At 41.7% G+C, this 26906-nt stretch overlaps 2 protein-coding genes across 4 annotated transcripts in view; both read right to left on the bottom strand.

Annotated features, from left to right (window-relative positions):
• Positions 1–26906, bottom strand: part of GABRG3 (gamma-aminobutyric acid type A receptor subunit gamma3) — a 570535-nt gene that overhangs the window by 38795 nt on the left and 504834 nt on the right. For all 3 annotated transcript variants that reach the window (XM_050796150.1, XM_050796153.1, XM_050796151.1), the window contains one exon: positions 12017–12154. In XM_050796150.1, the coding sequence (XP_050652107.1) occupies positions 12017–12154 (138 nt within the window). The remainder of the gene's footprint in view (positions 1–12016; positions 12155–26906) is intronic.
• Positions 14379–17789, bottom strand: LOC126958079 (uncharacterized). Its single transcript, XM_050796211.1, has one exon. The coding sequence runs from the start codon at positions 17786–17788 to the stop codon at positions 17222–17224; it is 567 nt and encodes a 188-aa protein (XP_050652168.1). The 5' UTR covers position 17789; the 3' UTR covers positions 14379–17221.

A 26906-nucleotide genomic window follows, 5' to 3' on the forward strand; every position in this document is an offset into this window, starting at 1 on the left:
AGACTGATTCCCTAAAATATACTGGGGCCTCCAGCTTAGTTAAAATGGCAGAAAGAAAAAGAACCCTGTGCTAGGCAGGGGCTGGGATAGGGCTTCCAGGCCCAACTGCTCTCTCTCCTTAGACTTGCCCCGGATCCCACAGCCAGGGCTGGCAGCTGCTGCAGTCACCCTGGGCTGCATGCTTAGCCAGCTTATGATGTCCTGGGAGCAGCGCATTAACTTCACATCATCTTCAGATTCTTTTGAAGTCAGACTTAAACCGAGACCAAAGCATGCTTTTTATGCTCCTTTTATCTGTGACTTTATTACAGAAGAAATAAAGAGCCATTGGAATGTGCCCTCTCTTTCTACTTGACACATACTCAGGGAGCGATGATGAATTCCAAGCCAAGTCTATGACTCTAAGTCCTCATTAAAATTGGGGGCTGGCTAGCTACTTTTTAAAAAGACTTTGTTCTAACTTGAGCGTAATTAGTCCTGACAAATGGGCTAATCACAATGCTGTGCAACTCTGGATGAACTCCAAACCGCTAGAGCTTTATGTTTTGTATTGACGAAACAAAGGCTTTTGGTATAAAAGACCAATAAATTACCCCAACATGGTTTGATAACAAGGCTTTGATAAATAAAATTACACAAGTCATATGGGATATGACTAAAAAATAAATTCTGTAAATAACAGTAGCATTGGGCACATGGGGTAATAAGAAGAAAATGTAGAGCCATGCAAACGGCCCAAACAGCCCACATATTTGAAGTATGAACACAGGGAGTAACAGAGTGACTTTCGAACGTCCTTGTCATTCTTACTTCAGTGAGGCTCGTCCTCAGACTCTGCGGCTTCTTTGTGTTCATCTGTTGTTTGTTCTGATCGAACTTTTTTTTTTTTTTTTTTTTTTTTTGAGACAGAGTCTCGCTCTGCAGCCCAGGCTGGAGTGCGGTGGCGCGATCTCAGCTCACTGCAAGCTCTGCCTCCCGGGTTCACGCCATTCTCCTGCCTCAGCCTCCCAAGTAGCTGGGACCACAGGCGCCGCCACCTCGCCCGGCTAGTTTTTTGTATTTTTTAGTAGAGACGGGGTTTCACTGTGTTAGCCAGGATGGTCTCGATCTCCTGACCTTGTGATCCACCTGCCTCGGCCTCCCAAAGTCCTGGGATTACAGGGGTGAGCCACCGCGCCCGGCCCTGATCGCACTTTTTTACTGGTAATTACTTCTTTGAGGAGTAGACACTTAAGCATTACATGGACCTATAATTTTTACACTTTATTGTCCTTACACTTGATTTTTACCATAAAATACTAACTGAACACAAGTATATACTGGTCTTACTGCCAATCAGCAGATGTTTGAAATCCAAAGATTCATGCATGGATAGCTTAAAGGAAGTAAGAAAACAAATATCAACTGTAGAATCTAGGTGGTAGTAGAATTTTTTGGTTTCTGTATGATGACACATGAGGTGATACTCAAGGAAAACCCCTATGGACAAGAAAATAGATGTGAATTTTGAGTTGTGATTGCAAGGAAAACATTAGCCAGGACTGGACCGGGCTGCCTGTCTGAGACTGGGAGGTGCTTGGCTGCCAGCAGAGCTGACGGCATGGCTTCTTGAATTATGATTTTTTCTTCCCTGGGAAGAGTCAATAGGTTGACTGAATGACTGTTTGGATACCCTCTGGGAAGGGGAGCCCCCAGGCCTTTGAAGGCAGGGGCCTCAGTGTGGGGCTGAAGCTATGCCAATGGGGGCTAAGGGCGTGGGGCTTGCATGCGTCCATCCAGACCAGCGTGGGCATCTCAGCAGCACAGCCAGGAAGGAGGGCATGAGAGTGCCCCTGCCAAGAGCCAGGTGCTTGCGAAACAACAGCATTCCTGCATTCCTCTCATGTGTGGTGTTCTGATAAATGGAGCGAGTCTCCTTCTGGTTTAGAGCAAATCAGAAGGAGAAGGTGAACTACTAAGTCCAATGTAGTACGACTCTGACGACAGACATCTTCAATGGCCACAGAAAAGGGGCAAGAGCCGTGTGTTGGGGGGGTGGGGGGGGCAGCGGCAGGACAACGGCCACACAATTCCCATGCTCCTGTCTCTGTCACTTGTTTAGCAATAGAGTCTAAAAGATAAATATATCTTTATTTGTTACGGAGAGCGAAGTGAGAACCGAGCGACATCCAAAGAGCAGTGCTGTTGTCCAAGGAAAGTTGGGGTCTGGAGGGAACTATTTTGGGTAAATTCAAAATTTCCCGCACAGAAGTGTCTGATCAGTGACAACCAGTTGAAATAGAACCATTAAGAAAAGTTTCATTGGACAAAGAGGATAATCACCCAGGTTATCTGATTGATGGCTACCATGACAATAATGGCAAAGAGAGATTGACCCTGGCTGGCAAAGGCTTCATTATCTCAGGAAACGGGCCTGCATTTCTTCAGATTCTATGTTGATTAAGACGGAAAATGGACGTCTGGCCAAGAGTCTTCACGTGAGCTGGATGGACGTCACCTATGTAAGCTCCTGAGTCCCCAGGGGACTCCTAAGGAATCAATTCCTCACCTAGGCAGCCAGCCTCCAAATAGGTCCATGGCATCCCTTGTCTGCACAGAAGCCGTGTGGACTGTTAAAATCTGAATCCTGCTGAAAGCTTACAGTATTTTCATAGAAAACGAATTTGTGGTAAGCTACATGCCTTTAATATGTGATATTTATTAAAAATAAATATCAACCAACTAAAATCAATCTGCTCTGCCCCTTTCAAAAATTTTGGTTCATATATTTGTATCCATATGGCAAAACTAGGCTTATCTGAAAAGTACATAAATGGTGTTGGGAAAACTGGCTAGCCATACACAGAAAACTGACAATAGACCCCTTCCTTATACCTTACACAAAAATTAACTCAAGATACATTGAAGACTTAAATGTAAGACCTAAAACCATTAAAAACCCTAGAAGAAAACCTAGGCAATACCATTCAGGCATGGGCAAGGACTTCATGACCAAAACACCAAAAGCAATGGCAACAAAAGCCAAAATAGACAAATGGGATGTAATTAAACTAAAGAGCTTCTGCACAGCAAAAGAAACTATCATCAGAGTGAACAGGCAACCTACAGAATGGGAGAAAAGTTTTGCAATCTATCCATCGGACAAAGGGCTAATATCCAGAATCCACAAAGAACTTAAACAAATTTACAGGAAAAAAACAAACAACCTCATCAAAAAGTCGGCAAAGGATATTAACAGACACTTATCAAAAGAAGACATTTATGCAGCCAACAAATATATGAAAAAAAAGCTCATCATCACTGGTCATTAGAGAAATGCAAATCAAAGCCACAATGAGATACCCTCTCATGTCAGTTAGAAAAGCGATACTTAAAAAGTCAGGAAACAACAGATGCTGGAGAGGATGTGGAGAAATAGGAAAGCTTTTACACTGTTGGTGGGAGTGTAAATTAGTTCAACCATTGTGGAAAGCTGTGATGATTCCTCAAGGATCTAGAACCAGAAATATCATTTGACCCAGCAATCCCATAACTGGGTATATGCCCAAAGGATTATAAATCATTCTACTATGAAGACACTTGCACACATACATTTGTAGTAGCACAATTCACAATAGCAAAGACCTGAAACCAACCCAAAGGCCCATCAATGATAGACTGGATAAAGAAAATGTGGCACATATACACCATGGAATACTATGCAGTCATAAAAAATGATGAGTTCATGTCCTTTGCAGGGACATGGATGAAGCTGGAAACCATTATTCTCAGCAAACTAGCATAAGAACAGAAAACCAAACACCGCATGTTCTCATAAGTGGGAGCTGAACAATGAGAACACATGGACACAGGGCAGGGAACATCACACACCAGAGCCTGGAGGGGGGTGGGTGGATGGGGGAGGGATAGCACTAGGAGAAATACCTAACGTAGACGGCAGGTTGATGGGAGCAGCGAACCACCATAGCACGTGTATACCTATGTAACAAACCTGCACGTTCTGCACATGTATCCCAGAACTTAAAGTATAATAAAAAAAATTTAAAAAGTGCCTTGTTGGATAAATTTTAAATAATGAAACTATTAATACAAACAGGAGTGAAATGTAGCTACTAAAATATCAAAACAGTATATTCACTCCTATGTCTCCTTAATGCTTCCATATTAATTTTTCTAAGATGACAACTAAATGTTTGCAAAGGGATATATTTATCCTTTAGACTCATTTGCTAAACAAATTAAGGGTTATTTTCTCTTCCAAACATTCACGTACTTTCTTTGAGCTAATTACTTTGCTAGCTCCCTGGGACACCAACAGGTGGATTCATTGGGAAAGGTATAAAATGAATGCCAGACAATGACTGCTGTCTGCTTTCAAGATCATTAATCCTCACAAAGTCCTTATCTCTGAGGCCAGCATGAGAATTGTCCTGCCCATTTTGCAGATGAGGAAACTGAGTCTCAGAAGTAAGACAGTGATCCAAGACGATGTATCTTATGAGTGCAGGCCTGGAATTTAAACCCAGGTAGGATGGCTCCAGCATCATATTCTCAGCCTCTGTCTTCCAAGTCCTCCTTGGTTACAATCACGGTACGATGCTATGTGCTAAATGTCACCATGGGGCAAAGTCAGGGCATTCTGGAAGTAAATGGCTGTCAACCCGTCCTGGGCTTTGAGGGGTGTGGGAGCAGCTCCTGAAAATGGCCTCCTGGAGGAATGACATCAATGCTTAAAAGCCCAGGGACTACTGAGTTATCCGGGTGGGCTCGGAGGGTATGGGAGTGTGGCATGAGTGCTTGCTAGGACGTGGGCAGGGAGTGCTCCAGGAGCTTCAGCTCAGGTGTCAAGGGCTGTTTGGCTTTTATCCAGTGCAGGTTTCTCCTAGAGTGCTGTGCTCTACAGCTATCTCGAGGCTACAGGACGGCTCGCCCTCGCATTTCATGAACAAAGATACTTTTAAGGTTCAGATTGCCATTTGTGTCATGGGATAGTGGCCTGGCTACCTTAAAGGGCTGTAGTATCATCAAAAGAGCATGTGAAACAATGAGTGTGCCTGAGCATCTTAAGCGTGGCGATATTCCAGAGAAATACTTTCCAGAGCCCTAAATCTCAACCAGAATGTACTTTTATAATTTTAAATCATCATACTCGCTTATGTCATGATACAGATTTAAGACTTTCCTTCCAATCAAATATTGGAAGCAGTAATATGATTCTACAGTGGAAAAATGATATAAAATATCTTCCATGCCAGGGGATATCTTGTTTGGTATATACAGTCCAACACCGGGGAGGTAAATAAAATGTTCTGGAAACCGGGGGTGAGATACCGGAAGTCAAGTTAACTCTTTGTGGCACTGACATCGTGGAAAAGCCACTGGACTCAGAATGAGAGGGTCTAACGCCAGCCACAGCACATATTGGGTGCACCACTGAAGGCCGTGCCTGAGATCTTGCTGAGACTGGTTCCTCATCTATAAATAAAGCTATTGGCCCGTGTCCTACCTTGCTCAAAGTACAGAGCGAGAGCCAAATGAAAACCATAAAATGCTCTTATGCAGACGTATTCCTGTCATCATATATTAAATGCTATAATTTATTCAGGTCCCATGGAAGGAGTAATTAATTAAATCTGATTTTAAAAAAAACAGACATATTCAGATATGATTTGTATCACAGGATTTCAATTTTCTTAGCGGACGAGCAGTTCATTAGACCAAGAAGAGGTTTTCTCCGCATTTCCTGTCTGAATTAGAGATGGAGGATGACTCACAGTGGGTTTGAAAGATTTTTCACTCAATCCTGTGAACAAAGATACTGATGCTATTTTTAAAATTATGACTTTCAAACCCAGACTGATACATTACCCAGATTGCATTCAGAAAAATATGACAAAAAGCCAAGAAGAAACCACTTTTTGAGTTTCTTCTACAAGAGCTATTTAAACATATATTCCTATTTGCATTCAAGATGTAATCTCACTATAGCATCCTGCTGGAGCAGTCTCATTGAATACAGTGCTGGCAGCTGACTTAGTGGATGATTACTGAAGAAAGACAATGCGTAAATCTCTCAAGTCTCCCTCACAGGAACAACATTGAGTCAATAATCATAGGCAATATTTGTGTATCTATACCGGCAATTATGTGCTCGGCATGCCTTCATTCACTGAAATTCACAATACCCATATAAAGGAGGAGGCAGTTTGCCCCTCGCTTATGAGGGGAGTGCAGGGACGGGTCAGAGGAGTTGCCCAGGGTCACAGAGCAGGTAAGTGGTGCGGATTCGTACAAGCAGTGCGGTCTGACTCTAGCACCGGAGCTCCTGCCCTCTGCGCTCCCTCCCTCCCAGTGGGCACTGCCGGAGGAAATATATGTACTTTTTAATTAGCTGGAATATTAAACACACAATATCAAACACTTTATATAGAGAATCATTTTTTGGAGTTTGGAGAACTCCTTACAGAAGCTTCTACACATAAAGACTGAATCAACTTCCAAAACATCAGATGTCCACATCAAGCCATGTGGCTTTTGCCACAGCCATGGGAGAGCAGCCTTTCTCCTGACCGTTTTGACCGTAATAACTAGTCTCTGGGTGGGGGAGCCTCTTCGTGGTCGTAGAATAAACCAGGCACCAGAGGGAAAGCTCCTAGTGCAATGAGTCTGGAGCCCCAGGCTTCTTCCTTGATCTCTTCCTGTGACCTCAGGGAGCCTTTGCTAGGATCACTTCCACTACAAAGCCGCTTCTGAGCGTGCTCTGAGCCTGACCTGAGCGCCCCTCAGCTGGCAGTAGGTATGCCCACTGCAAAGCCGCCTTCATATTTCCAGTCCTACCTCACAAACCTGCTGTGGGTGAGAAAAAAGCGTCGCGCATTCTACCCAAATTATTTTAGACAACTGGACTCAGGTTCAAACGGGCATTACGGCAGCCTTGATATGGCAAAGATATGGATTAACCTGCAAATGCCATAAAGGTTTTACACAGGGAGAGAAGCAGCTTGCTAGAGAGAGCATAGAGTCAATCTCCTTCTCTTTTCCTGTTTTTCTTTAGCCCGAACACGTCATTAGTTCACCATTATTTTTATTGGCTTTTTAATAGAATATTCTCTGTTTCTTTTCACATTTGGAATTCCACTGTCTTCTGGTTGCCATGATTTCTGGTAAAAAGTCAGATACCTGTGTTATTTTTGGGTTTTGATCATTTGGCCACAGTGCACTTTTTGTATGAAAATCTGTAAAAAAAAAAATTTTATTATCCTTCAAGCGGGGGCTCTTCATTCTCTTTTCCAGGCCAAAGATTGGGACTAATCACCTTAATACCATCAGGGGCTGGGGTGACTGAAGGCTGAGCTGTAGTTTCACAGGCTTTTTAGTCTCTTTTGCACTCGCTGTACAGGTAACTCCGGGGGCTGTAGCTCCAGCGGCATGTTCACCGCGACCCCCTTCCCGGTGCATCCTCAGTGGTGCGCTTTCCTTATCTTGCCCTCCCTGACAGAGTCTGCTTTTCAGACCCCTTCTCCTTGTTTTCTTCACTTTCTTCTTTTCACAGTTTTGAAATTCAGAAAATGTCTGGAGTATAGAGTCCACTTATCTTTCCTTCCTTTCTCTCTGAGATAATGGCTCATGGGTATTGTAACGATTGACTCACTGATGCACCAACCCAAGAGGATAACTTTCCATAGCCACCTTCTTTCCAGACTCGTAAAGTGGATTTTCACCGCATCATATGCAGGGTACACAGGATCACCATGTGTAATCACTGACCATGTTCACGGATCACCTGGCCGAGTGGTGCTCACCAGACGTATCCCCTGTGCATCTTCTTCCTTTGTCTCCTCCTGTGCTCTTTGGAAGAAAGTCACCAGGTGCAGCCCACAAGTGAAGAGTGGGAGCTATGCCCTGCCTCCCTGAGAGAATAACATCTACATAAATCATGTGAAATTCTGCATGGGGGATTTGTCTGGGTTCTCCCATGTAGGTATGTATGTATTTATTCAATCATTTATTTGCATCAGTGTGGCCTCATAGATATTGATTTTTCTTCTTGCGTTATAATCCAATACTACTATATTTATCTCGCTGCTCACATTTTTTGGCTTTGACCATTGTAATATCTTTTAGTTGGCATCTGTTGATATAGCCCCATGATTTTGTGTGTAGGTGGGTGGGTGTGAGGTGAGTGGTTAGCATGTCTTAATTTCTGGAACTGCAAGATTCTCTAGGCTCATCTTGTATATTCCCTGCTGCAGCCTCACAATCTGCCACTTTTCCAAGGAGCCCTGGTTCCTTTAACTGGAGAATGATATGAGAAGCCAAGATCTGGGCACTAAGGGTGCTTATTGCTCCTGCAGTGTTGTTGCTCCTAGGACTTCTCAGCTGACACAGCAGGAAATATGTGTGTGTGTATCAACTCATGCATGTATGCATATCCATATATATTGAGCTTCTTTTTAATTAACAACATTTATTGAAAACCAAAGCTGAACGTTTTACCATCAGCCTGTTTCCAATAATTCCAAGATATATACTTCCTTGAAATCGCTGCAGGTTATTCTCAGTGATGGTATGCCTACAGATATTTTAAATTATTAGAATAAAAAAAGTAAGAGGTTTACTTCTTATTGCAATTGGTAGATAGATATAGATATATAGAAGAGATAACAAAAAGTTTCTGATTTGCTGGGCACAGTGGCTCACACCTGTAATCTTAGCACTTTGGGAGGCCCATAAGGGTGGACCACTTGAGGTCAGGAGTTCAAGACCAGCCTGGCCAACATGGTGAAACCTTGTCTCTACTAAAAATACAAAAAATTAGCCGGGCGTGGTGGCAGGAGCCTGTAATCCCAGCTACTTGAGAGGCTGAGGCAGGAGAATTGCTTGAACCTAGGAGGTGGTGGTCGCAGTGAGCCGAGATCATGCCATTGCACTCCAGCGTGGGTAGCAAGAGTGAAACTCCGTCTCAACAACAAAAAAAGAAAAAACAAGTCTCTGATTTTTATTATGCACGGTGGCCTTTGGCTAGTGCAAAGGAAAGGTCAGCTGCAATTGTCCTTGGAGAACAGTTAAGGAAGGCACAAAGACTGCACAGAGACTGTTCAAGACCATCAGTAACCTAACAAAGCACGCTGTTGTGCCAGTCAGAAGTCCAAGACACTTGGACTTACTAGGAAGTCCAAGTAAAACGGATGTGTCTGGGATAAAGAGAACATCTCATTTCCCAATGCAATTGAAATGCTACTCTTCATAGTGTGCTAAACTTTCTGGGTTACTGCCATGGGTTAAATTGTATTCACCCAAAGATGTTAGAGTCCTAACCCACAGTACCGTGAACATGACCTTATTTGGAAATAGAGCCTCTGAAAATGGTTGAGGTCATGAAGGCAGGCCTAATCCAATATGACCGGTGTTTCTATAGAAAGAGGAAATGCAGACACAGAGATCGACACCTCCAGGGAGAAGACAAAAGAACAGAATTCACTTCTTGCATTCGCTGCACATTAGAAGGACATGGAGAGAATACTACCTGCAAGCCAACAAGAGAGGCTGGAGCCGATCCTTCCCTCACGGCACTCGGAAGATGCCAGGCCTGCCATCTTGATTTTAGACTTCCAGCCTCCAGAGCTGAGAGACATGTTTCTGTCGTTTGAGCCACAGTTGGTAGAACTGCGAAAGCAGCTCCAGGAAACTAATTCAGTGACTAATGTTTTTGAACAGTCTTTGTGCATTTTAAATAAACATATTTAATATATTACATTCAAGTCTCAGAATGTCATAAATAATATTTTTTGATATTCATGTTATCCCAACAGAGAAAAGTGGGTCCAGTCAAATAAACGCAGCTGTTTAGGGCTCTGCCCAAAGCATGGCGGGCCACAGTAGCTACAGTGAGAGGATGGTGGGAGGCAATAAGAGACACAGACCACCTCCCAGGGCCTGGACTTGGCAATGCACCTGCAGGCTTCACATCTCGTTATCCTGATTCTGAGGTTTCCCAAAGTGTTTCCATTTCACAGATAAGTTCCCTAGTAGAATTATTTACATAAGCTTGAAAACTTGGCACAATCATGTCCATCCTTTTCAAACTTTACAACGACTTGTGAGAACCAAGTAGACAGTGTTGCAAATGCTTTCGCTTTCTTGGAAAAAAGGGATTATGTAAGTAAGTGTGTTATTGCTGTAGTCATAATTTTGAGTTAGGAGATTGAGAAACAAGGAATAACATTTGCCTATAAAAAGGCATTTATCTGACAGGGATCCTTTCAAATGCCATCACAGCCCCATGGGTGATCCTGCACATTGTGAAAATGTCAATCACATTTAGCAAGCAATGGTGTTTCATGAATATTCATTAAACAGTGAACTGTTGACACCTGAATTGACGCTGGATATGGCCTGAAAACACGCAACAACACACCCCAGTTGCAGGCAGAGTGTGACTTCTCATGCTTGTGGGCTCCAGCTACCATGCGTCCGTCACGAGCATATGAAATGGGAATTTTTTTTATTATCCAAAGGACATTTTCCTTACAAGTGTAATTATACAGAAGATCGAATATGGTTGTAAAACTTACTAAAAATATGACTTTAGAGATCGATTATAATTTCTTTAAGAGCCACAGTAACACCTAGCACAAGAATTGCCCAGACTGTTGCCTCAAATCTGTTGTCTCCTTCTATTTGTCACTTTTCTGAGCTAGTATTTGCTTGCAATCAATTTCAAAATCCCCTGAGTTAGATGGGTTCAGCTTAACTTTGCATTTCCTTTTGTTTTGAGAACACTAGGAAAGGAGAAGCAGTGACCTTTGGGATGTAAATGCTAGAGCAGTCCTCCCTGCTGCTTGGTAACTCCCTTCAGGCAGCCTTAGACCCCAAAGGTCTGCTGGTGCATTGCAGCCTTTAAGACAGGGTATTACATGACCAAGGTAGGTGCCTCTTAATTGGCAGCAAGCATCCCAAAACATTTCCCTTTGCACTGCCTCCGCAGTTCATTTACATAAATTGTGGTGTTCCATTATTTAACATTGTCATTGTTTAACATTTAAACACAGATCCCATTTCTCACATTTTCCACCAGGACACCCATAGAGAATCTTTTGTTTTTCTCCCTTAATCAGGTAACTTTTTCAGGACTTTTCATGATGTGTCAATAACTCTCTATTTTACAGTGGTATCAAGAATTAAGACTGGGCTTTAAAGATATTTACCATTAATTCTCAAAACTGGCATCTTAATCTACTCACCAATAAAATAAATTATTAGATAATTTTAAGAGCCAACAAATTCTTCATACTAACAAATAATATCAGTAGAAAAGCTGACTCTACCCCCATCTGCACCCCACACCCTGCCAAAGGAAAATCAGTTGTGAAAAAGTAGACCCTAGGAATAATGAAATACCCAAACCAGAAAACAACAACATAAGACATAAGACAAAAAGCAAAACAAAACACATTCACATATATTCATAGGCAGAAGAAGTCTTTCTATTTAATTACAGGATTTTGAATATGCATGTAATAATCACTTCATAAAATCAAATTGGTAGGTAATTATTGCACTCCATCATTGAAAAAGAAACTCAAAGTTAAATATAAAACTTAGAGTAAATAAAAAGAATTGAAACTCAAAGGACATGTCAAACCAGCTTCTTTTATGTGTGGATTCTCAATAATACCTGATTCTTCTTGTGCATGGAAATTTGCAGAATTCTCCCCATCAGTAAAATTGGTTTGTGTAAATATGGTCAGTAGTGAGTTAGGTTAAGTTTATAGCTAGGTTTATAGACATTATGCAAACACAGCCTGGATTCAAAAATATGAATTAATTCTAATCATCCCTCTCCCATACCAATTAAAACATTACAACACAGTTTCACTTTGAATCACTTGTTTTGTCTCCAGAATCACTAATGTATCATGGTTACCCGAAAGGCTGGGACATTAAGGATATGACTACATATGGCCTTAGGCCTCGCTGAATTTTGAGAGCTATGCCTCTTTCAGTAAATTCCTACCTGCAGACGTTGTCACGATTTCTGTGGTGTTTCTGAGGCCCATGAAGTCAAACTGATAAAGCCGCCATGATTTCTGGTCAGCCGCCTCCACTGAATTTTTTCTCCATCTATAAATCATTTCTTCTTTGGGATAGCCATCTAAAAATACAGAGCAAACATTAGCGCTTGAAGGTACACATTTATAAATCATTAAAGTGAAAATTATAATTCTGATCAATGAATAGGAGTTAAACTTTTTAGGCCATATGTGCTCTCTCAATTTTACTCCAAGACACAGAAACTCGAAAAATGAACGGCCAAATGCCACCTAATCCCACTGCAGATTTTCACGAACGGCCAGGCACTCCACCACATAGGCCTGGCCACTGACAACACACAGGGGGTGGTTCATTTCTTTAACCTTGGAGAGCCGCAGCTGCCGTCGGCCTTCAAGGAGTGGAGGTGCTTGTCAATGGCTCCCAGACTCTGAGTCCTCGCCATGCAGATCTAACTACATGGCCCATGCCCATACACCTTCCACCCTTCCCCAGAATGTATTCCATCCAGATCTCAGGAAAGAGGAACTCAGTAAGGTAATCACTCCAGGATTCGATAGACCCTTTTTCCTTTCAGTCTCCAGCTTTGATAGGTGAATACTGACCTGCTTCAGGGACCCTTTCTCAGGTGGTTACTTACTCCAGGAACCTGGTGGCTTCTGCTGCCTGGGGCCCAGACTGGTGACTGCCTAGACCATGGCATCGGGCAGGGGCTCTGTCCCGCCCTGTGGGCACTGTCACCAGGGGTCCCTGGCTCCCTGAGCCAGAGCTGGATATTTGCCAGATGGCTGCTTTTCTGCCTGCATCTGTACTCCTGAATTCCCCACTTCTGAACCATGCTTGGGGTAACACCATCCCCTCTCTGCTGGAGCTCTATGGCCTGGTGCACCTGCCCTCTTTTTCCTGCCTGATCTGCAGGCTCTGCCGCTGTGTCCGCCCCACGGGGCGTGCCCTACTCTCAAGAACAGGTCTAGGCCTTGTGTCATCGGCAACACGCGACAGCATTAGCGTTCTCCGCCTTCGCTGATTCATACAGACACTGATGGCATGACTCTGGAAGAAGCCTATGCACCATCTTGATGAGTTATCCTGAATACTAAAAGCCCTGCCTTCGTGCACACATATGTATGCAAACATATTAATAAAGTGGTTGAAATGTGCTGATTAAACATTTAAATCAGTTTGCAAAATTCTTAAAGGCAATCTGCCTTCTTGAGTTTTTTCCCTCTTTGCCTGACGTTGCTGGCTTGGCTCCATCATTGAAAGACGAAAATAAAGCCCAGGCATGTCCCGCTTTCTGATTGTGGGTTGCCCGGTGAAATTATTGTTAACACAGCAGGGACACACGCTCTCCTCGCACTTGAAAATGCTAAGCTCAAGGGACCCAGAGCCAGTCTGAAGCATTTCTGTGAAGGAATCAAACACTGTACTTGGCCATTGGCCATGTCCCAATTGCTTTCTATCCCCATTAGGCTGTCATAATTACAAAAGGTGCTCTATGCTATAATTCTTCCTTTTCAACTTTGTTTTTAAATCACCTTTATTTGAGATATAATGCACATACATAAATTCACACATTCATTGTGCCCAAATCAGAGGGTTATCCCATATTCTCTGAATGGTGGAACCATCACCCTAATCTAATTTTAGAATATTTTTATCACCAAAATGAACCACCTGACCAAGTAGTGGTCACTCCCCTTTTCCTCCCCACACCCACTACCCATCTCACCTAGTCCTAGGTAGTCACTTATATATTGTCTGTCTCTACAGTTTGGTCTATTCTGGACATTTTATATAAATGGAATCATATGATATGTGAGCTTCTGCAAATAGCTTATTTCACTTAGCAAAATGTGTTCAAGGTTCACTCCTATCGCAGCACATATCAGTACTTCATTCATTTTTTTTTTTTTTCTCTTGAGACGGAGTCTTGCTCTGTTGCCCAGGCTGGAGTGCAGTGGTGCGATCTCGGCTCACTGCAAGCTCTGCCTCCCGGGTTCCCGCCATTCTCCTGCCTCAGCCTCCCGAGTAGCTGGGACTACAGGCACTCACCACCAAGCTCAGCTAATTTTTTGTATTTTTAGTGGAGACGGGGTTTCACTGCGTTAGTCAGGATGGTCTCGATCTCCTGACCTCGTGATCCACCTGCTTCGGCCTCCCAAAGTGCTGGGATTACAGGCATGAGCCACTGCCCCTGGCCCTCCATTCTTATTTATTGCCAAATAATATTTCATTGTACAGATATACCATACTTTGTTTATCCATTAATCAGTTGGTAGACCTTTTGGTTGAGTCCATTTTTTCATGATTATGAATGTTGTTATGGGCATTTGTGTACAGGATTTTGTGTTGATACATGTTTTCAGTTCTCTTGGTTATACACCTAGCAGTGGAATTGTTGAATCTGGGTAACTACATTTAACATGTTGAGGAACTGCCAGATTGTCTTCCAATGTGGCTGGAACTTAAAATCCTATAGAAATGTACCAGGGTTTCAATTTCTCCATATCCTCTGCAACACTTGTTAGTTTCTGTCTTTTCAGTGATAACAATTGCAGCAGGTGTGACGTGGCATTTCATCATTGTTTGGATTTGTATTTCTCCAATGACTGATAATACTGAGCATATTCTCATGCTTTTATTGGCCATATGTATGTTTTCTTTGGTGAGATGTTTGTTCAGATCTTTCGCTGGTTTCTTAATTGGGTGGTTTTTATATTGTTGAGTTTTAAGAGTTATTTGTATATTTTGGGTACAAGTCCTTTATCAGATATATATTTTAAAATAATTTCTCCCTTTCTGTGGTTCATCTTTTCTTTTGCAGCGACTGGAATTTTTTAATTGTAGTAATATATACATAATGTAAAGTGTATCATTTGAATCATTTTTGAGGACACAATTTGGTGGCATAAAGTACATTCACAATGGTGTGCAACCACCACCAGCATCCACCTCCAGAATTCCTTTCTTTTCTTTTTCTTTTTTTCTTTCTTTTTTTGAGATGGAGTCTCGCTCTGTCACCCAGGCTGGAGTGCAGTGGCACAGTCTCAGCTCACTGCAACCTCCACCTCCTGGGTTCACACCATTCTCCTGCCTCAGCCTCCCGAGTAGCTGGGACTATAGGCGCCCACTACCACACCTGGCTATGTTTGGTTTTTCTTTTTCTTTTTCTTTTTTTTTGGTATTTTTAGTGGAGATGGGGGTTTCACCATGTTAGCCAGGATGGTCTCGATCTCCTGACCTCGTGATCCACCTGCGTTGGCCTTCCAAAGTGCTGGGATTACAGGTGTGAGCCACTGTGTCCAGCTTCGTTTTCTTTTTAATAGAATTTATTTTTGAGTGTACTTCTAGGTTTACAGCAAAACTGAGTGGAAAGTTCAGAGATTTCCTGTATATCCCCCGCCCCACACATGCACAGCCTCCCTATCAATATCCTGCTGCAGAATGGTACATTGGTTACAATTGATCAATTATGTTGTTATTACTAAGAGTCCATAGTTTACCTTAGGGTTCACTTTCGGTGTTACATGTTCTATGGGTTTGGACAAATGTATAATGACCTGTATCCACAACTACGGTATTGTACAGAGTATCTTTCCTGCCCTACAAATCCCCTGTGCTCCACCTATTCATCCCTCCCTGCCATCCTTCCCCTTAGCAACCTTTTACTGTCTCCATGGTTTTTCTTTTCTAGAGTGTCTTAAGGTTGGACTCATATAGTATGTAGGTATTTCAGGTTTGCTTATTAGTAATGTGCATTTAAGTTTTTCCCTGTCTTCCTGGCTTAATAGCTCATTTCATTTGCTGAATAATATTCCATTATCTAGATGTATCACATTTTATTTATCAATTCACCTACTGAAAGCCATCTTCGTTGCTTCTAAGTTTGGGCATTTATGAATAAAGCTTTGCTATAAACATACAGGTGCAAGTTTTTGTGTGGATGTGACTTGTCTTTTGATTTTTCCTTCTTTGTTTTTGAGGATAATTTTGCTAGGAATATAATTATTTGTTGACAGTCATTTCTTTCAACATTCTGAAGGTGTGATCTAATATTCTTAATGGCTTCCATGATTTCTCATTAGAAATCTGCTGCTAATCATATTGTGATTCACTTGTAAGTAAATATTGCTTTGCTTTTGCTGTTTTCAAAATGTTCTCTTTGTCTTTAACATTGTTAGTTTCACTATGATGTGTATAGATGTCAATCTCATTAAGTTCGTTGGGGTTTGTTGACATTCTTAGATGTATAAATGAATTGTTTTTGTCAAATTTTTGGCCACTATTTTTTCAAGTAATTTTGTCCCTGTTTCTCTTGTCTTCTCCTCTGAGATTCCCATTATGTGTTTGTTGGTATTCTTCATGATGTATCACAGGTATATTCATTTCTCTGTATTTTTCTTCATTCATTTTTCATTTTATTCCACTCACTTGATAATCTCCATTGGTTTATCTTCAAGTTTGCTGATCCTTTCTTCTTGATACTCAGATCTGTTATTATGCCGACCCAGTGATTATTTTTATTGCAGTAATTGTACTTTTCAACTCTAGCATTTCTACTGGGTTCTTTTTCAACAATTTCTACCTTTTCACTGATATTGTCTATTTGGTGATATCTAGTTGTCATACTTTCCTTTGATTTTTTTTTAGGCATGATTTCCTTAAGTTCTTTACACATATTTTTAAAGTATTTGTCTGACACATCCAATATCTAGAATTCTTCCATGATAATTTCTATTAATAGCTTTTTCCTTTGTGTGTGTCATGCTTTTTCTGTTCTTTTAAGGTTTTGTGATTTTTTTTGTTGTTGTTTTTAGACAACATATTGGAACAACTCTGATATCAGATACCTTCCTCCACTCCAGAGTTTGTTGTTGTCCCTGTTTCTGTTGTTTCTCTTCTTGCCACTTATTTGCTAAGTGACTCTCCTGGACTAATTTTATAGATTATGTATTTGCTGTAGTAGCCACTGAGTTTTTTGCTGGTTTTTTGTGGTGGTTGTTATTGTTTTTATATTCTTATTTTAATTTTTGAGCCTGATCTTCTTTGGTTCACGTTGGTTCATTGTAATGTAGTGGTCATCCAATAATCAGCCACAATATTTCCTTGAATTCCTTGCCTCTACTTCTTCCTACCTTTGCCAACATCACTGTCATCATCACTATACTCACCACCACCACATCACTATTAACATTATCACCACTACCACCATCATCACCATCACAATCATCAGTACCATCATCACCATCACCATCACCATCATAATTGTCATTACCATCATCGCCATCACCACCACCATTACTATCACCATCATTGTCACCACCACAATCATCAATATCATCATCACCATCACCACTACCATTATTATTACTATCACCATCATCATCACCATCACCACCATGATTACTATCACCAACATCATCACCATCACAATCATCATTACCATCATCACCATCACCATCATTACCATCACCATCATCACCATCACCACCACCATTACTATCATCATCATCATCACTACTATCACCATCATCATGACCACCACCATCAACAATATTATCACCACCATCACGACCACTATCATCACCATCACCATCACAATCATCATTACCACCACCGTTACTATCATCATCATCACCACTATCACCATCATGACTACCATCATCAACAATATCATCATCACCATCACCACTACCATTATTACTATCACCATCATCACCATCACCACCAACATGATTACTATCACCAACATCATCACAATCACCATCACAATCATCATTACCATCATCACCATCACCACCGTTACTATCATCATCATCACCACTATCACCATCATCATGACTACCATCATGATGATCACAATATCATCATCACCATCACCACTACTATCATCACCATCATCATCACGGTCATCATGATCATATCACTGTCCATACAACTGTAACTATAGTCTATGAACTGTTCCAAGGGCTTTCTATATAGTAAGTCTCACAACAATTCTAATGACATACACATTACTGTCCCCACTTTACAGATAAGAAAGCTGAGGCACTGAGACACTAAACAATGTACATAATGAAGAGGCAGAGTATAAGGTTAGGATGTATGACTCTAGTGTCCATTCCTTCACCCTCTGCACAACTCTGGTCTCCATCTGTTCTTCTGATTGTCATGTTCCCCAAATTCAAGTTCCTCAACTTAGATTTTTTTTGAGACGGAGTCTCACTGTGTAGCCCAGGCTGGAGTGCAGTGGCACGATCTCAGCTCACTGCAACTTCTGCCTTCCAGGTTCAAGCGATTCTCCTGCCTCAGCCTCCTGAGTAGCTGGGATTACAGATGCCTGCCACCATGCCTGGCTAATGTTTGTATTTTTAGTAGAGATGGGGCTTCACCATGTTGGTCAGGCTGGTCTTGAACTCCTGACCTCATGATCCACTCGCTTCAGCCTCCCAAAGTGCTGGGATTACAGGCGTGAACCACTGCGCCCAGCCAGCCACCCTTTTTATAAATCCACTTTTCTCAAGAGTAGAGAGGTGATCATTTCCAAACTGCTTATTGTCTTGACCTTTATGGAAATACAGGTAATGCTTCAAAACAACATTAAGAATCATCAATCATTTAAAAAACAGTCTGTCTTCCATAGTTTTCTCCAAGACTTAATAGAAACACTTTTGTTCTTTGCAGGGCTTTTTATAAAACACTTCCTACTCTTGAGAAGGCTTCCGGATCCCCAAATTAAGGTCGTGAATGCTTTTGATCAGAGATTGACATGCCACTCAGTTAATGAAGCTGGGACCACACAGCCCTTGCTTGCAAGGGCCCTTCCAAAGCACTGGAGGGACACAGCAGCTTTTTTGTGGATAATTTTGAATCATTAGAAAAGATCTCCTGTCCCATTTGTTTCCTCTTGGTATTTTTTGTTGGATGTTCAACATACTGAATTTTAACATTCTTATATTAAATTCATCATTAATCTCTATATTTATGTTTGTAAAGTAATACTTCCCTGAAACATGCTCAGATAGTTTTATATTTCATTTGTTAGTCATTCTGAAATTATTTTTGTCTGGCCCTTTCTACTGACTGCCAATTGTATATTTTTGTGATATTAACAAATACTACTTGTCACCAAATGTTTAAAGAAGAAAATGCCCGTGGTTAGGAAAATGCAGTCTTCATATCAGCAGAAGTAATTCCTAATCTGCTCCATCTGTCTGTCTGACCTCATGTGGTGGCGGTGTGGCTGCAGTCAGCCCTCAGGGCATGACCGTGATGGCTGGACCTGTTCAGGTCCATTCCCTGGCTCCTGGGATGGAGAAGTCCCTCTTCAGGGCCTCTGTGCAAAGCCTATGAAACAAGGCATTTCCTGATTTCTGAACCTAGAAACCAGTATTAAGAAAACTTTAAGACAGACAAGACAGAGTTTAACTCTTACATATACTTTGTGTTAACTTCATGGTTGCCCTGCATTTTCATGAAAGTGAAGGGATACTGTTTTTAACTATCAGTTCTTTCACACACATCATGAGATATAGCCTAATACACAAATTATCCGTTTGAGTGTAACATTCACTACAGCATCCCAGAGAAATCACAATTCTAGTCATAATCACAGATTCTTTTGGAAACCTGATGAATTTCATTTATTACCTGACTTATCAACCTATGATAAAAATATGGTCCCAGCTACTCGGGAGGCTGAGGCAGGAGAATGGCGTAAAACCTGGGAGGCGGAGCTTGCAGTGAGCTGAGATCCGGCCACTGCACTCCAGCCTGGGCGACAGAGCGAGACTCCGTCTCAAAAAAAAAAAAAAATGAAAGCCGTTTCTTTGTTCTTAAATAACAATAAAATATGCAAAGTTAGGCATTTGAAAAAAGAAAACTAAAAACTGATTAGCCAGCTTATTAGATTTAATACTTCATAGATTAAGTAAAAATATCAATGATTTTTGGACCAGACATTTATAATTTCAGTGGCTGGTCAAATCTGTCACAAAGGTAATCATTTCTAACTATCTTCTAACACAGTCAGCCTTAGTCAACATACTACTGCACAATTACATAGCATTTTCCCCTGTAAAAAACTGCACTTTACAAGTTCTACTTCTCGATGACAGGTGTATTTCTCCCCTTTTCCATAGTTTCAAATTTCCTTGCAAATCAACTTGGGTTCTATAGAAGAAACATATAAGGGCTGCAAAAAGAGGGCAAGTATGAGAAAGCACCAGGCCGATGGGTATGCAGGGAATTCTACCAAACCTTTAACATTCAGATGCTATTAGTGCCATTTCAGCCCAGAGAGTAGGAAATGCAAGAAAAATATCTAATTATATTTTTATATAGTGAGTATTACAATGATATACAACCTAATAATGAATGCACAAGAAAAGCATTCTTGCTTAAAAATATGAATGTAAAATCTCACATAAAATGATAGTGAACAGAATCCATCAGCACATTTATTTTAATACATTAATACATTATGATCCAATAGGATTTATGCAAGAATGAGAGTAGAAATTCATGAATATAATCCATCATACATTCATCTCCATAGAAAGCAAAACATATTTGATAAAATGCAGTGTATGTTTGTGTTAAGAACACTGATTAAGCTAAAATTTAAAAGATATTTTATATATACACATATATATGAGACAGAGAGAGAGAGAGAGAGAGAGAGTACATATATTCCTAAGATCCAATAACTTAAATTAATAGGAAAATAGAGTTCCTTTTCCTTTTAAAATTGAAAGCAAGATAATATCCATTGCCTTCCTATTTGTCATTACATTTTATATATTAGTTAACATACTCTTAGGAAAGTAAATAAATAAATATATAAAACAATTAGAGGCATACAGACTAGAAAGCAATATATGTTGCCAGGGGTGGTGGCTCACACCTGTAATCCCAGGGCTTTGGGAGGCCAAGGTGGGCAGGTCACTTGAGGTCAGGAGTTCAAGACCAGCCTGGCCTACATGGTGAAACACCATCTCCACTAAAAATACAAAAATTAGCAGGGCATGGTGGTGTGTGCCTGTAGTCCCAGCTACTTGGGAGGTTGAGGCTGGAGAATCGCTTGAACCCGGGAGGCAGAAGTTGCAGTGAGCTGAAATTGTGCCACTGCACTCCAGCCTGGGCAACAGAGCAAGACTCCATTTTCAAATAAATAAATAAATAAATAAATATTTACGTATCCAGAAGACAGAAAGGAATAAACTAGTAGAAATATTTTCCTAAATTATCATAAAATACCCAGGCATAAACTTAACAAAAAACAGTCAAATCCTATGAGAGGAAGTTCATAAGTTACTACTGTGCCAAACATAGACTAAATAAATGTAAAGACACACCATATTCTTGCATAGGAAGACTGTATGACATACAACAGAAAGATGGTGATTCTCTCCAAGTTTAATTATGAATTTCATGTGACCTCAATAAGAAGATTATTAACTTTTTTTGTTTCAAAAGTTGACGATAAATTTTATTCATAAGAACAATCAAGCAGGAATGGCCAGGAGAAGTACAGTGACTGGGGCTAGCTTTTCACAGGTTATTAACTATTATAAACACTCTACACTAAACCTATTGTGCATTGGTACTTGACTGATCAAAGAAACAGGAAAGATGAAAATTCTCTTAGGATTTATGATGAAGGTGGTTATTTAAATTAGGAGGAAGAAGGTATTTATGATCAGTGGAAGCCATATGAGAAAAAACCAATTTGGATCTATTATATCACACATGAGAATAAATTCTGAAACCACATTTGCAAAAATTGTAACAGCAAAAACATTATGATAGGGAAACAGATATGACCTAACTGACTCCATTTTGCGTTTAACCTCCAAGCTACCTTTGTTCACCTGGGTATGGGCCAAAATAACTTTGGGGGAAATTTGGTTTATAGTTTAAATGATAATAACCTTTCCCAAAACTAAACTTCCTTTATGAAACTAATAAAAGACTACAGGTTTAGAATTGTGAGAGGGGCCTGAATTCGGATAAGATGTACGTGTAGTTAAATGATAACCAGCCATTGTCTGGAGGTCACAAGATTTGTAACTTCAAGTACTGCTGTAAATAACATCTCTACGGTGGAACCTATGATTGGCCCTCTGAGATGTCTTCTCAGACTTTTGCATTTCCAATGCCTGGATGACTCCACTGGGACCAGCCACTCCTCCGCTGCCCACACCCAGAAGCAGACTCAGCCTAAGACGACCAGTTTCCACACCCCTATTGAGAGGTGACAACGTGCTAGCAGCCCTCGCTCCCGGCGCCCCCTCGGCCTGGGCACCCATTCTGGCCGTGCTTGAGGAGCCCTGCAGCCCACCAGGCACTGTGGGAGCCCCCCTCTGGGCCGGAGCCGCCTCCCTCTGCTCCCTGGGTGGTGTGGAGGGAGAGGCACGGGCGGGAACTGGGGCTGCGGGCGGGGGCACTCACAGGCCAGCGCCAGTTCCTGCGGGCATGGTGCGGGCTTGGAGGGCCCTGCACACGGAGCAGCCAGCGAGCACTGCCGGCCCAGGGCAGTGAGAGGCTTAGCACCGGGCCAGCAGCTGCAGAGGGTGCTGGCTGGCTGGCACTGCACTCGAGTTCTGGCCTGGCCTTATGCCTCCCTGCAGGGCAGGGCTCAGGACCTCCAGCCCCTCATGCCCAAGCCCTCCCTCGGCCAGTGGGCTCCAGAAGGCCCAACCCCCCGCGGCGGGCGCCGCCCCTGCTCCGTGAGCCCGGTCCTATTGGCCACCCAATGGCTGAGGAGTGCAGGCACAACTCTAGACTGGCGGGCAGCTCCGCCTGCAGCCCACATGCCGGATCCACGAGATGAAGCCAACTGGGCTCATGAGTCTGGTGGGGACTTGGGGAACTTTTATGTCTAGCTAAGGGATCATAAATGCACCAATCAGCACTCTGTGTCTAGCTCAGGGATTGTAAATGCACCAATCAGCACTCTGTCGAAAGTGACCAATCAGCTCTCTTTAAAATGGACCAATCAGCTCTCTGTAAAAGGAACCAATCAGTAGGATGTGGGTGGGGCCAGATAAGGGAATAAAGTCAGGCTGCCCAAGCCAGCAGTGGCAACCTAGTGGGGTCCCCTTCCACACTTGTGGAGGCTTTGTTCTTTTGCTTTTTGCAATAAATCTTGTTGCTGCTCACTCTTTGGGTCCATACTGTTTTTAACAGCTGTAACACTCTCCTGGAAGGTCTGCAGTTTTATTCCTGAAACCAGTGAGACCATGTACCTGCCAGAAAGAAGCAGCTCCAGACACATGTCAACCTCTGAAGGAACAAACTCCCGACACACCATTTTTAAGAACTGTAATACTCAACTGCGAGGGTCGCGGCTTCATTCTTGAAGTTGGCGAGACCAAGAATCCACCAATTCTGGATACTGATTTCATTCCCAACTAATCAGCGGCACCCATTCCCTAGCTCCCACCCCTCAAACTATGTTTAAAAACCCTGGCCTCTTAAATTTTGGGAGAGGCTGACCTGAGTAATAATAAAACTCTGGTCTCTTGTTCAGCTGGCTCTGTGTGGATTAAAATTAAACTCTTACTCTAATGCAATTCCTCTGTCTTGATAAATTGACTGTATGTGGGATGCAGACAAGATGAACCCATTGGGCAGTTACAATTCCAAATGGATCAGGGATCTAAGTATTAAAAAAGAAAAAACAGCCATATACTAGGATTTGAGAAATGTGAATAAATTCCTTTATAGCTTTGGCTTTGGAAAAACTTTTCTAGCAATGACTCAAAAATCTAGAGACAATTAAAAACTATGCTAACAAAATTGTCTACATGAAAAAATGATTTAAAAAAAGCATGGAAAAAAGGTACTGTACAAGAAAAGTAAAAATGGCAAATAACAATTTGGGGAAAACGGAATTAATATGTCACAGGAAAAAGACTAATTATGCTAATAAAGAATGATTTATAGACACAAGAAAAATAAGACCCAAAATCCAATAGGATGAAAAGGTAAAAATGGTGAATAATCAGTTAACAAAGGAAGACATAAAAATGGCCCATAAGCCAATTAAAAAGATACCCTCACACCTGTAATCCTAGCACTTTGGGAGGCTGAGGCGAGTGGATTGCCTGAGCTCAGGAGTTCGAGACCAGCATGGGCAACACGATGAAACCCCATCTCTACTAAAATACGAAAAAAAATTAGCTGGGCTTGGCGGCATGTGCCTGTAATCCCAGTTACTTGGGAGGCTGAGGCAAGAGAATGGCTTGAACCCAGGAGGCAGAGGTTGCAGTGAGCTGAGATTGTGCCATTGCACTCCAGCCCAGGTGAAAAAGTGAGATGCTGTCCAAAAAAAGGAAAAACAATAAAAGACACCCAAATTCACTCCTAATAAGAGAAATGCAAGGTAATGGGCACCAACAAATCACACTGAAGTTTGATAAAGGGAAAGAATTAAGCATTTTCCCTGTCTTTCCTGTATATACTGAATTTCAGGCTAAATAAGTAGTGATGGGCAAGTTTTTTCAGTAGACAAGCCACTAACAAATGCAGGAGGAATGATGTAATAAAAATATGCCACTTCACAGCCTCCAATGAATCTGGGAGCAACAGAGGCCAAGGCTGTTACCCACTGAAGAGTCTGTCTTACATTGCCAAGGCAGCAGGACCAGACATTATGTCCTTTCCATTGTAAGGCAAAGAATTATACAGGGATGCCTATGATGTTCTTATCCAAAGAGTTCAACTTGAAGCTAAGGAAAGTTCTAGAATTAACTACTGGTTTACAGAAAATATGGGGCAAAAACACCTTACATGACACCATGAGAATATAGTCAGCCAAACCTAGGATGTGTGAGATTTGATGGGAAAAATGGCCTATTTTCTGCCCAAATGAATAGAAGGAATTTTTATTTATTAAAAGAGACTTGAGGCCAGGTGCGGTGGCTCACGCCTGTAATCCCAGCACTTTGGGAGGCCGAGGCAGGCAGATCACCTGAGGTCAGGAGTTCAACACCAGCCTGAACAACATGGTAAAACCCCGTCTCTACTAAAAATACAAAAATTAGTCCAGTGTGGTGGTGGGTACCTGTAATCCCAGATACTTGGGAGGCTGAGGCAGGAGAATCGCTTGAACCTAAGAGGCAGCAGTTGCAGAGAGCCGAGATCGTGCCACTGCACTCTAGCCTGTGCAACAGAGCAAGACTCTGTCTCTAAAAAAATAAGATAAAAAAGAAGAGAGACTTGAGAGAACTATTAGCAGGATGTCATGTGTAGATCTTGACTGATACTGCTTCAAACAAGCCAACTATAAAAAAAGACAACTGCAGAAATGGCACGGGGGCTGAGTGTTCTATGATAGTACGGAACCCATACTAACTTTGTGTAATAATGACATTGGATTAAGAGAGGCATGTCTGTTAGATGTAGCTAATGAAGCACAGCAGTCTCCTGCAGTAGCGTCCATGGGGCCTATGTTCTAATACCCTCAGTGGATGCTGGAAACTGTGGATAGTGCTGAATCTACTGCCGTTGGTTGGAAGGTGTTTCTATTTATATCTTCTGCCTACACATTTAATGCCTTATTCATCTCAACTAAGAAATTATCATGCACTATGGCTGTAACTTTTGCAGTTTGAGGTGCAAGAGCAATACTATCACAAATTTCTTTTTCATTGTTCACAATTTCATGAATAGAAGATTCTCACTGTAGATATTAACAACCATAGCATATGACTTTTTTCTTTTCTCATTAAGCTGATAACTTTCATTTTTTCTCTTAAAGGAAGCACTTCATGGTTTCTCTTTGACATATCCAAATTGCCAGCATCACTACTCTTGAACTTTGGGGTCATTAAGTCAAATAAAAATTGTACTTGAACACAAGCACTGTGATACTGAGACATAATAGTACAGTGAGGAATAATACGGTGTGGTCACAGGAGAATAGAAAATCCCAGCAGTAGTTTCACATCATGAGCAAAAGGAAACGTGCAATAGCTGCAGATGCTATGAGCTGATAAGACCCTGAAATACCAGGAGGTGGACCAAGCTGGCTAAGACCAACTGGAGTCAACATGGCCCTGAATTTGACGTAGGTTTCTCCTAGGGCCTCATTATCAACTCATTAACACAGTAAACCACACATCCACCAACCCCATGACAGTTCCAGGAACACCCATATTTGGTGTAAAAATGGGTGGTACCACAGTTCTGAGAAGTCTCCACCTTTTTCGAGGAATATTCCACCACTTGGTTAAAGAAACTCATAAAGATAAAAGCTGCAAATCCCATGGCATGACTCTCTCTTGAGCATGCCACACTCTTGAGTGTGTACTTTTCACCTTGTGATAAATCTCTGTACTTTCACTGTATTCTGACTCATCTTTGAATTCCTTCGCACAACGGTGTCAAGAGACCGGACACCAGCAAGGGTGGAGGTCCCACAGGCGTATGGGGTATACCGGCCCACTGGTATCAATACTGTGACCATTGATTTGATAACTGAACCAAAGTGACTAATGGGTGGGCAGTGTGTACACTGTGGATACCCTGGAGAAAGGGACGATTCGCATCCTGGATAGGATGGAGCTGGACGGTAAGAGACTTCATCACACTACTCAGTGTGGTGCCCAATGTAAAACTTATGAATTGTTTATTTCTGGAATTTTCCTTTAGCATCTTTGGACCCAGGTTGACTGAAGGTAAGTGAAACTGCAGAAAGAAAAACCTGGATTAGGGGAGACTACCACATTTCTAGGAAAATCCATACAAGGTACCATTTCCTTTGAAGTATTCTTTAACACATATGAGAGGAGATACATACAGCCAAAACAGAAGAAAGTTGATGCTAAATTACTGGCACATGAGGT

Source organism: Macaca thibetana, chromosome 7, assembly GCF_024542745.1.
Source record: "Macaca thibetana thibetana isolate TM-01 chromosome 7, ASM2454274v1, whole genome shotgun sequence".
Lineage (NCBI taxonomy): Eukaryota > Metazoa > Chordata > Mammalia > Primates > Cercopithecidae > Macaca > Macaca thibetana.

What these genes read in the sequence shown, in the direction of transcription:
- LOC126958079 (XM_050796211.1), bottom strand. Translation starts at nt 17,788, where the DNA reads ATGTTGGTGGTGATGGTGATGATGGTGATAGTAATAATGGTAGTGGTG.